This window comes from Pterocles gutturalis, unplaced genomic scaffold (genome assembly GCF_000699245.1).
Source record: "Pterocles gutturalis isolate BGI_N339 unplaced genomic scaffold, ASM69924v1 scaffold14046, whole genome shotgun sequence".
NCBI lineage: Eukaryota > Metazoa > Chordata > Aves > Pterocliformes > Pteroclidae > Pterocles > Pterocles gutturalis.
This window is the reverse complement of record NW_010100551.1, coordinates 33,440-45,478: the sequence shown is the minus strand read 5'-3', so window position 1 is coordinate 45,478 and position 12,039 is coordinate 33,440. Positions and strand designations below refer to the sequence as shown.

Genomic DNA, 12,039 nt, shown 5'->3' with positions numbered 1-12,039 from the left:
GCACAAGGGGGGTTGTGTGGGGCAGCACACAGACTGCTTCGCCAGGCTCTCTCCTCGCCCACTCAGGGTCACACAAAGACCTTCCTCGCTCCGTGGAACAGGGCAAGGAACTGTTTATGTCCCACTGAGGCTGGAGACCCTCATCGCAGGGGAGTGTCTGTGCTCAGAGCTGCATCTTTGCTTCACCATCACCAAAATCAGGGAGGGCAGTGGATTGCAACAGCTGCGGGGAGCTGGAGTCACATAAGGCTCCTGGCAGGGTGGCAGATCACATCTGCAAATAGAATGTCGTTTTCCTTCACTTCTTGTCCTAGAAAGGTCTTTTCTGCTGAAGTGATGCTCTGAGGGCCCTGCATCCCACAGCCAGCGACTGTGAAGCCCCATCCTGCATCCCCACCTCGCGAGAGCTTCCCTGGCCCAAGGGTTGGGGTCACTCTCGGTTGTCGCTCTGCAGTCGCCCAAAGCCGTGTCATCCCACTGCTGGCACACCTCCAGCGGGTGTTGGTAATTGGTAACGCCTGCACCAGGGCTCCCTCCGCAGCAGCCCAGGCCGTGCCGCTCCCCGTGCCTGCAGCTCCTGCCCTGGTTCCTCGTTTCCAGCCTGCCTCTGCAGGCTGCCTCCTGCTGCTGGCAGCATCCAGCCTCGCTCCTCCTCTCCTCTGTTAGCTGCAGTTCTTGTAATCAGCGTTGATTATAAATCCGCTGGGTTTGGGAGCAGCTTTGGATAGCTGTGCCAAACCTGAGCCATATGTGCGCTCATTCCTGAACGTTGTGCTGACATCAGAAAAACCTCTCGCCCTCTGGCATGCCTCGGGGCAGCAGTTAGAGGTGGGAACATCGGGAAGTGGGGCTGGGGAAGAGTGAGTCAGCACTGGAGCTGGCACGGACGCGGAGCGGTTGGACACTGGACGTTCAGAAGAGGGGAGGGAGTGCACTGACCGGGGGTCAGCGGCCAGCTCCAGAGCCTGGCACTTGAAGAGAAGTGGCCCGAGAGAAGGACAGAGCCTGGGTTGGGCGCTGCGGGCAGTTCCCTGTGCCGTCAGGCTGTGCTGAGCCCCAGGCTCGGAGCTGGGGGGGCTTCTGCTGGTGGTGGGGCTGAAAGCTGAGATCTTGACAAACAGCCTGTACTAACGCATGGTTCGTGTTCTGCGCAGGCGAAGGGGCCGCAGTCTTGCTTCGCTCTTTGGAGCCTCTTCAGGGTTTGGATGCGATGAGAGAGCTGCGCAGCGCTTCTAGGAAAGGACCCACAAAGCCACTGAAGGACTGGCAGCTGTGTAACGGGCCCTCCAAGCTCTGCCAGGCACTGGGGATCGATAAGGCTTTTGACCAAAAGGACCTGACTCAGGATGCAGCCATCTGGATGGCACCTGGCCGTGAGCTGCCCGGGGAGCAGGACGTGGTGACCACAACCAGGATTGGTATCGGCAGCAGGGGAGAGTGGGCACAGAAACCTCTCAGGTTTTACGTACGAGGAAACAAATTTGTGAGTGTTGTAGACAAGAAAACAGAGAGAGAGATGGCAGCGGTGGGACACTTGTCTTGCAGCTGACAAGCCTTGCGGGTGTGCCACCGGCCAGGACGTGAGCTGTGCTCTCTCTGTACAATGGCCTCAAGTTGTGTGGTGGCAGCAACATGAGCAAACACAGCGGAGTGGAGGTTTTTAACAATAAATGTACTTTATGATAACGCACGGGGCAAGGGGGAATTGTATTTGTGGGACAGACTGGAGGGGGTTTCGCAGCCAGAACTGGGGTTGGGTTTGGACGCTGGAGGCCACTTTCTGCCTCGTGAAGGGCTCCAGGCTGGGTTCAGGGGGCGAGTGGTGACAGTTTAGAGCTGTGACCTGTGCTGCTCCCATTGCCCCTGGCCCCAGGAGCAGCAGCACGGGGTGCAGGGGAGCGGTCAGGAGCCTGGGGGGCAGCAGGGCAGGGGCCTGGGTTCCATCAGCCTGGAGGAGAGGAGGGGAAGGAGGGGTCTTGCTCATGGGAGGGGGTGGAGAAGACAGAGGCAGACTTGTCAGACAGGATGAGAGGTGATGGGCATGAGCTGGAAAACAGGAACTTCTAATTTGCTCTATGGAAAAAAATTTCAGCGTGAGGGTGGTCAAACGCTGGAACGGGGGCTCAGAGGAGCTGTGGGATCTCTGTTGTGGGAGACATTCAAACATCCACTGGACAAGCTCCTGAGGGACCTGATCTAACACGTTTTCTTTGAGCAGAGATTTGGACAAAAGACCTCCAGAGCCCCCTTCCAACCTCTACCAGTCAGGACCATCCACCTCAGAGAACAAGAATGGGTTCTGTTTGTTTTCTCAGCTGCTCCTGAGACAAGTTCAAGATGTACCAGTGTGTGAACCCCAACCCAGAGAAAGCACTGATGCTGAGATTTCTGTGATGCTGCAGCCTACCATGAGCTACAGAGGGGAAAAAAAACCTCGAGGATTTAGGGCAGAACCTGCAGAACTGTAGCCACCCTGGCAGTTTGAAGGGTGACAACCCCCCCCCCCACACCTTCCGCCCCCAATTTCACCCAATTTTAGGGGGCGAGTGAAGCTGCTCTGGGAGGGCCTGCAGCTCTGGGAAAAACTCCAGCGTGTGTGGTGTAAGGGAGAGTCTGTAACACCCACCCTTGGAAGCAGCCACCCTGGAGGTAAAGGTCTCCCCCTCCTTCCCTGTGTACACAGCATAGAGCAGGGACCAGGGGAACTGAGGCAGGATGGGGGAGCAGGTGGCTGCTCCTGCCGCCCTCAGAATGCACTGGTGGCTCCTGCCCCTGGCCCGGCTGGAGGAGCAGAACCGAACCCGGGCAGGGACTGGCCACCGACAGAGCTGGGGCATGTTCAGGGGGAGGGATGGAACCAGGGCAGAGTTGCTGCGGGTCCCTGCACACACATGAACACATCTGTGGACAGACATGTACAGTCAAAAACTGGGAGCCCTGCAAAGCCCCGGACCCCTTGACTGCTTGGTGACAGCCCTGCCCCAAGAGATAGTTCGTAATAAGGATCCTGGGGAGAGGAAATAACACTCTGTACCACCCTGAGCAACTCATTCATGAAACCATTTATTTGTAATGCTTTCCCTTCACCCCTCTTTCCTCACTGCTGCCAGGTAACGATGATCAAACAGCATTCCCCAGCACCCAGGGACATCTTCCCTAAAAGCCAGCCCCCCTCTGCCCTGGCGCAGAGGCCACCCCCACTCTGCTGTGGGACAGGCCACTCACCAGTGGTGCTCCTGGCTGAGTGACCCCCAGGCTCCAGTGGTGCTGGAGAGGAGAGAACACCCTTTGGAAGCGCCAGCATCCACTCCGAGGCGCAGTGCTGTCAGCCGCAGCGCAGTGCAAGGCTCCCGGCCGCTCTCACCGGCCCTGGGGAGGGAGCAGGGGCAGGGCTGTGACCCTGGGTTTTCCCCGCTAAGCGAGCTCACGCTGTCCTGCGGCAGGCCCCCGAGTCCTCGCACAGACCAGCCTCAGCTGTACCGCAGGGAGCAGATGGGAAACTGAGGCACGGAGGGGGAGAACCTGCTGTCGGTCACAGGGCAAGAAGGAATTGAATTCACCTCCTTTAGTTTTTAGACCTCTTTCAGACTATCAGGGTCAAGAGCGTAGCAGGTTCCCTGCCTTTGCCAGCAAAGTCATTTTAAGAGGGACTGAAAAACTGAAATGACGGGGTCCTCGTGGCTGGTCACCACCAGCACGCTGCGGAATTTGTCAAACAGCATCAGGAGCTGGGAGCGACGCATGTTCTCGTTGTACATGATCTCCTCCAAATGGTGTCGGCCTCGGAAATAGTGCAGCAGCCTGTGGGGAAGGAGAGCAAGTGAGGCACGGGGTGAAAAGCAAGCACACAGAGCAGGAACCGATCCTGCTGCCCTCGAGGCTTCCCCTCCCATGGGATGCAAGTCAGCAGGCGTTTGGGTTGTGCCCCTCACTTGTGTGAAAAGTGAATTAAATCAGTTCTTACCTTGGGCATGCCTAGCACAGACATCCCCTGGAAAGCAGGGACCTTCCCCTCCTCAGGACTGTGCAGAGGTTCTCCTTGTAGCACAAGGTTTCTTAGCCTGGGGCATTTCCTCAGACTGTCCATTTTCCACATAGCTTTAACTCCAGAAAGCAACAAGTGCCAACAAGCCTGGAGAAGTCAGCACATGGCAGATTTCCTTCTGCCCTCTCTGGTGCAGCTCTGCATCAGAGGCCCAGGTACCTGCTCTTGCTTCTAGAATTAAGAGCTTATTTTCCCTCACAGCAGCCCAAGGGCTTGGTAACTAACTACAGGTTGGTCTACTACTCCTCTTGAGGTTTGGTCAGCTTGGGGTAGGCAGAGCAGTCACAACAGGGAGATGGAAATTTTGGTGACAGGCACCACAGCAAGGCTCTGGGAGTTACAGAACCCCTGCCACATGTGATCCCCTGCTCCCCAATTTGCCGTGTCCCTCCTCTCGCCTCCCTCTCCTGCCCCAGGCAGCGGTAGGTCAGTGCAGAGCTGGGAACCCCCCGCACACCCCCTTTGCTTCAGTGCTCACCTGCCCGCTCCCCGGCTGGCACCGGGATGTGGAACCTCATCTCTACATCTCTGTACCCACAGCACAAACACCAGACAGGCCAGCTCCCGTGTGTCTACCTCTCCCTGTCCGGGCGTGCATTCGCCTCTCGCAGCACCTCCCCGGGGTATTTAAATTGGGGGAACGGGCTTCCCTCGCCAGGCCAATGGCAACCAGCATGCACCGAGGAGTGGCCACGAGCAGGGACAGCGTGAGTTTGTGCGCTCGTGTGTCAAAAACAGACCATTCCCGAGGTATTAATGGTCATTTTTAGATCTTACAAATTGTATCACTGTTCAAAGAGTGATTTTCAGAAAGATTGTAAGAGCTGTGTATTCTCTCCCTTCTGCACAGCTGCTCCCTGTGACTGTGCTCTCACCCCCTGGCACAGCTGGCTGCTCTGCAAACGGTTACGACCTGGCTTTCAGCAGCAACACAGACCAAGCAGGAGTTTTCCAATAAATAAATCCATCCTATATTCAAAAAGTGTCTGCATTTGTAACTGGTCAAGATGAAATACTTTCCACTCCAATAAAAGCTAGAGAGGATATTAAAGAATATCACAAAAATGCCGGCTGGAAGACACCTCCAAAGCCTAGTCCAGCATCCTGCTCCAGCAGGACTAGTGCCAGGGCTGTAGCGTTTGCCGGCCAAGCTCTGACACCCGCCCAGGATGGAGATCCCCCCACAGCCTGGGTGAGCTGTCCTGGGCTGCACCGCCCTCCCAGGGAAGAAGTTCTCCCAAAAGTCCAACCAGAATCTACAAAGCTGTAACTTGGGGCTCCTGGCTCCAGTCAAGCTGGGCACTACCTTCGCCTTTTTGAGTGGTGAACATTTATAGGACCCAAATGGGACACGAGATGGGACTTCTTGGGGCAGTGACACTGCATGTGAGTCCCTCTGAGGATGCACAGATGTGTCTTGACAGATGTGCAGTGCCAGATCCAGATGCAGTGATGGAAGATTATTGCTTTCCATTGCTCATCACTGCTCTCTCCTCTTCAACTGGTAAGAACTGCCCCTCTAACAGCAAAGTAAAAAAATCCCAAGGCTTATCTCACACTAGGCATTCAAATAAAATTAGCTTCTTTCTGGCCGCATCCCTTCCACCAGCACTGCTTGAAAATGCAGCAGAATTGTTGACAGCTTGGTGCCACCAATGAGCCTTCCTCAGAGGATTAAAGGCTCTCCATCTCCCAGTCTAAGAGCAAGAAAAAAAAATCCTGAAAGTGACTCCACACCCATGGCTTGGGAGAGAAGCCATGAGTGAAGCCTCAAATTGTCTTTAAAAGCACTGCCTAATGTGCAGCGAGGAACGCTTTGTGTACATTACCAAAGATCTAGCTCAAAAAGAACCTGTCTCCTACTTAAGTTTACTTCTGGAAGGCCACAGCAACCCTCCTCCAGCAGCACCTAAGGAAAGAACTGGGATTTCAGTTCCCATTCAACGTTACGAGGGTTCATGCAGCAATGCTGGAGCCAAGCTTCAGTATTCCTTATTTCCCCGGAAGGTTTCTGCCTTGCAAATCCCAGCTGTGCACAGCCAGGGACAGGCAGGAGCTCTTTCTGCCATGAGTAACAGGCGTTCGGAGGCACAGACACAAGAAAATGTATCAGCCTGAACTTCACCGCTCTGCTGAAAATCACCCATCCCTCTGGCTGGCTCCTCTCGAAGGGCCCTTGCAGTACATTGAGCGCACTAACTCTGCACTTAGAGCGGGAGTTTGTTCTGAGAGGCAGCTGGCGCAGCAGAGCTGTCTGCCAGAGCACAGCCCTCGTTAGCAAAACGAAGAGCTGGGCAGTAACAGTGCTGGGTGATGGGAGATCCGCTCTGCAGCGGTGTCTCCACCATTGCTCACACTTTCATTAAGAGCAGTACGCTTACCCAGACACTCATCTCTGATGGCTTATGGCACAAAAACAGAGAAAATACACCCACAGCCTCTGAGTTAGTGTCTCATAAAGCCACTGGTAACCAAGAGCATCTTGCATAAACATTTCTGTTTGTACACTCCAGCATCCTGCCCACAGGACCCGTTTGTTTATCAGATCCTCTCTCCTCCTCACTGCGGACGTAAGGGTAAGCTGTGCAGTTGTGACTTCAATCTAGAGTAGAATGGAAACAGACCGAGCAAAGCCATCCTGGGGATCTGCAGAAGAACCTGGTGCATGAGCAAACTGCAAAACAAACCTAATTCAGGCAGCTGCCTGCTTACGGCAGCTGATTTGATGAAGAAATCCAAGTAAATTTTTGCATCTCTAATTCCAAAGCTTTCAAACAGCTGTTTTACCCGGATGAGGGAAGCGATAAGGGAGCAATTGTGAAATCCTTTCCTCTCCCTAGGATAACTTAACAATCTGCTTTGCCACCAAACTGGTCCAGAGCAACCCCCATCTGTCTCAAGATATCACCAATTATTATTTGGTTTTTACTTTCTTGCTGGTTTTGTAATGACTTATCTGGTAACGAGGAAAAAACATTTCAAAGTTCTCAAATGGCCAAAGTGTTGCCCCTCAATCAGCAAATCTCCTCTGAACAGTTTACAGGAGATGGAGATGAGTAATTCAGAGAGCAGGAACTACCCACAAGCTTGGGAGAGCTCTGAAAATACCCGAGCACAGCATAGCTGCAAACTTTGCTGTAGACAAGAAAATATTTCCTTCCTTGCTGTTAGTTTCCCTAGGGTAGCTGTGTATATCCATCGTAGGGCGAGAACCAGGTTTCCAGGGGATTACCAACCGAGTCTGGCAAGTACAGGAAAAGCTGCAGCACTTGCCTCAGGTGGTTTTCAGCTCCACAAGTATTGCATTCCAGGGATGCCACTGCGTTTTGCAATGCTTAGGAAGAAGCAGCATTTCCCCCCCACACCTTTTTTCCAGATGGCTGGTGAAGAAGTCATTCTGCTTTTTACCACCTGCAGAACCACATCTTGGGTATTTCTGTTGTGTTGAAATTTGTAACAACAAAACTGTGCGCTACAAATCTCACATCCCACCGACTAACCTAACTAACCTGACGCAGCAAGCAGCTCATCTCTGCAAAACAGAGCTTGAGCCGTTTGCAGAATGGGCTGTAAAAGCATTCAGGCTGTCTTTGTGTCTGACACTCTGTCTCATATTTGCATGGAGTTTACAAACCTTAAAATAAAGGAGAGCTGGCTTGGAAATATCAACGGACACAAAATGACAGCACCAGCATGACTGGCTCTTTGCTTCGCATGCTTAGGAGTTTTTTCCAGGCTGTGCAGTTTTATGCCAACCATGTGTGCATGCAGGAAAACCAGCAGGCAAGCAGGGAAGTCCCTGTTGTCTAACCACATGCCCTAATGTTCCTTCGCACACCCAGGGTTCTTTGTTAACAAGTGTTCTTGTGACACATATATTAGTTTTTGTCAAAAATCGATGTGCACAGATGAAATAGGCATAAGGGGAACAAATCCAGAAGAATTTATCCTTCAAAATCCCAAGCTAATGGGATTTGCTCAGTCCACATGAATCCTTCAATGAAACAGCAAGGATAAGAAAAAAGATTACATTCTGCGCTCCTCGTTTCCTACCTTGCAAACATGCGAAGATCTTCTGGATTTTGGGCAGCAGGGACATTAAGGATAGCTTCCCGCTCATGTTCCAACAAGCTTGCTAGGAGATTCTCCGTCATCCTTTTATTTAGGGGTGAGTCCCCACCAGGTATCAGCTCGGCGCTGGAATTATCCATGCTAGGGCTTGTCAGAGTCATGTCATCACTACTGGCTATCAGGGAAGACAGAAAGAGACACAGAATTTTTATATTGCTCAGCATAACGATGCAAAGATTATCAATTCAGGCTGTTTCTATGCAGTCTTTCCAAACAATCCCTCAGATTCATAGAGCAAAGAAAGTGGCTCTCGAAATGCTCCCTGTATCTGCAATTAGTCATATGACAACAGCCATCTTCTCAATGGGAAGGTCAAGTGTTCCAACAAAGGCATCAATTTATGTGGAAAATTGTACTTCTGGAGACCATAAACAGTCCATAAAAAACATCTGAAAAGAAAATTCCCAGCCAGCTCTGCTGGAATATCATGAAGTGGCAACATGAAAAGCCTCACAGCACAGAAGGTGGGAGCAAGCAGAAAGAAAGGCCAAGAAGCAATATCCTCTTGTGAGCAAGCCAGAATAAGCAGATCACAGACTTATCTGACTCACGTTCCAAGATTTCTGCCCTAATTCATGACTTCTGTAAAGCTGAAAGTTGTACAGAGAATCTCTCCCGATATCCAGCCTCAGGGGTGTTCTGAGAATGCTGCTCGTACCAGCACAGGCAGGAAAGCCTGGGGATTTCAGTGCTGTATCTGATTTATACTCGAAAAAATGCTTTCCTGGAATCACCCTGAAGAGTGGCACTGAGGAGATTAAATAAATCAGGAGACATAAAGAGAAATCAACTATTTTTGAGAATGACAGCTAGCTCTGCATCTCCTTAGGTGGCTCTACAGCCCACAGAAACCAATGCCATTTGAAACAAATTCTCACAATTTTCTTCCTCTCCTGAAAACCGAAGTTCATGCAGTAGCAGCAGTGCACCCAGCAGAACAGGGAGTACAGCAAGGAGGTAAGAAGTTACATCAAAAAAATAGAAGTATCTCTGACAAAAATATTTTACATGACCAAATGAGAGCCTGGCAAATCACAAAGCATGACTTGTTTTTAAAAACAAGAATTTAAGGTCTAATAGCTCTTAAAAATTTCATCAATGCCCAGCTCTACGTTTAAGAGGAGCTGGACATAATTAGCAAGCACTCCAGCGAAGACAAGTTGTCTTGTGACCAAGGCCTGATTACCGCTGGCATTGCTAAGGGAAGCTCTAGAAGTGGGTTGTAGCCTGAAGAGCAGAGCAAAGTGTGCTCGTACTTGGAGAACCAAAGCTGAGAGCGTTGGGGGTGCTTAAACTTCGGCCTCCAACTCTGGCAGTAAAGGGCATGTCTTCGTCTTGGGCTCGGAAATCCTCCTCGTTTGGCGGCACCATCAGACAGACGTACGTGTGGAGCTGAATAAGAAGCCGGTGTTGGAGCATCCATATCACCATTTGGATGAGCTGAGTCTGCAGAGGGAGAAGGGAGGGATTAAATAAAATAGAGGAGGAAAACAATGCACAAAGGTTAGGCTGGCTTTGTGACTAAGAATTCATAAAAAATGCTTTCCACCCCACACAACAGTTTTATCTCTTCTCCAATCATAAAAAGGTGACCAGGCACACACTTTCATCACACCCAAAGCCTTTGTGGCTGCTCAGGCTGTAATCAAACCTGTAATGATCAACGTGTCCTTATGCAACACGGACCAGCACCGCCAGCGTCCTCGCACGACCCCGCCCTGCCCCTCGCCACAGCCCCAGCCGGGCTCTATCAGAGCAGCTGAACACTGTACAACCCCACCTGGAGCTGTTCTGTCCTCTTTCCACAAAACAAGTTTAGTAGGTGCTAAAAGCTGGGAGAGTGTTCCTTCTGAGGGAGCAGACGTGGGAAAAGAGTCACGCAGGCACAGGCCGATGCCCATGGCCCAGCACCGCGAGCCCTCCGAGCAGTGTTCCAGTTTCTACACAAGGCCCACGACCATCACTCATGCCCAAAGGGTTAATCCTGGAGGCATGTTCCCCCAGTTCAGGTTCCCTAGAAAGCCAGGGAGAGGGCACAGGGACTGGGAGGGCTGCAGCAACCAAGGCAGGTGCCTGGCAGCAGGAGTCGTTTGCTCTCAGGTGGGAAATTGCTGCAAAACCACGGGAGAGGCTCCGGAGCCCTGCCAGGACGCGGTGACGCAGAACCAGCCCCAACAGCAGCACAAACCTGGGAAGAGGCAGCAGCCTGCCGCTGCCGGGAGTGCCCTCTCACACAAAGGGTTAACATCCCCCCTTTGCTCGCCATCCCTCTGCAATAGCAGCACGGCCCAGCGCAGAAAGGCACCTGGGTTTCTAGGGCGCAGCCAGGCAAGAGTTTCAGAAGCACCAAGAGATGATGCTGATGTTAAACAAAAGCGCACAACCCCGTCGTGTTCCAGCACAGTGTCCCCAGAGCCATGTGACGGCGGCGGCCAGAAGGAGGGACAACCACCTGTAGGTCATTGGCATTGCTTGTTTTCAGAAGTTTTGGAGGAGCATTCGAAAGACATCATCGTGTCTGAATTTCTGCACAAAAAGCCTTTTCATATCAGTGCAGGCAGCCCTCGCCAGCGCTCACAGCTCTGTGAACACTGATTCCCTGGCAGAAGCTGTTTGGGGATTTCATAGCAACCAGCACTGTTTTGGTGAGAGCAACACACACAGAATGAGCTCAGGCTGCGAGAAGGAAGCTCTCTGCTGGATTAATCATCAGGGTAACAGGCCAAATCTCAATAAAAGCCCCACACTGAAGTTCATCAGCCCACATAATTTTCCTTTTTCCATAAATCTTATAATCCTCAGTTCCTCCTCTGCTATCAAACCACAAAAGAAACATCTTCTGTTTGCAGACAGACCCACACCCTGTCTTTTCAGGGATTACCACTTTCAGGGACTGAATGGATTTTAATCTTAAAACTTATTATCTGGGATCGCCTTCAAACATATCTTTTTTGGAAAAGCCATAATTCATTTTACATGTTTAATAGAAAATCTAGAGAAAAGGAAGTTTGGCAAGAGATACCAAATGCATAGTGTTTTCCTAACATCTGAAATCAGGCTGGAAGGGAATGGAGGCTTAGTCCAGTGATTACACCCCTAAAAACCTTCCTTCCAGATGCAGGCCTGGGTGGAAAGATGTCTCATATATTTTACTTAAATTTCCAACCTGCTGGCACGCAGCGATGTCCAGTGAGCTAGTTTCACATCAAATGAAAGAGGTCTGCACATTTCACAGCACAAAATAACCCTGGAAAAATCCACGGCAATCCAAGGAGAGAGCAGGACGGGCTCTGCCAGCCCCGCACAATCTGCCGCGTGGGGCCTGACCCAGACCAGCCTCCACTGGTCACTCTGGTGGTTTCATGAGTTACAAAACAGCCAGTTGCTTTCCTTACAGCTCCATGCGTGCGGAAAGTCTTATCCAACACTCTCTAATTCTGCACATGGACCTTCCCCTCTACGCTCCTGTGCACACATCCAGGAAGCCACCCTGAGCCAGCAGCTACGGCGCAGTGGAACGCGAGGCCAGGCAGCAGCGGTGTTACAGCTTCACAACTGGAACACTGGACGGCCAACAGCTGCCAAACGCCTCTGTGCCGTCAGAGGGAGGGCTGGAGACAGGCTGCGATCAACTTCAGAACTAGAGAAAACCCTTCTTCCATATTGAAGCGAGCTTGAACGATCACCTCTAGAGAAGAAAGAATGGTCGTTGACCAAGTATCTATGAGCTAGGCTTCAGCGGGAATTCGGTACCTCTTAAAATCTAGTCCTACGAAAAACCCGAAGCGGCGCCACTGTGTGCCATCGCTGCAAACGCGCCTCGTGCCATTTCCACTTTTTCCAGGTTTAAACCTATTTCTTCC

General features: G+C 51.6%; 2 protein-coding genes across 4 annotated transcripts in view; one reads left to right on the top strand and one right to left on the bottom strand.

Annotated features, from left to right (window-relative positions):
- Positions 1-1,671, top strand: part of MPG (N-methylpurine-DNA glycosylase) — an 11,068-nt gene extending 9,397 nt beyond the window's left edge. The window contains exon 3 of the mRNA XM_010080322.1: positions 1,155-1,671. Within this exon, the coding sequence (XP_010078624.1) occupies positions 1,155-1,549 (395 nt within the window). The 3' untranslated portion in view covers positions 1,550-1,671. The remainder of the gene's footprint in view (positions 1-1,154) is intronic.
- Positions 1,672-3,597: 1,926 nt separating this feature from the next.
- The window catches only part of NPRL3 (nitrogen permease regulator-like 3 (S. cerevisiae)), a 40,638-nt gene continuing 32,196 nt past the window's right edge, over positions 3,598-12,039 (bottom strand). For all 3 annotated transcript variants that reach the window (XM_010080296.1, XM_010080304.1, XM_010080312.1), the window contains 3 exons: positions 9,433-9,622; positions 8,099-8,291; positions 3,598-3,801 (listed from right to left, as the gene is read on the bottom strand). In XM_010080296.1, coding sequence (XP_010078598.1) covers positions 3,636-3,801; positions 8,099-8,291; positions 9,433-9,622 — 549 coding nt within the window. In that variant the 3' untranslated portion in view covers positions 3,598-3,635. The remainder of the gene's footprint in view (positions 3,802-8,098; positions 8,292-9,432; positions 9,623-12,039) is intronic.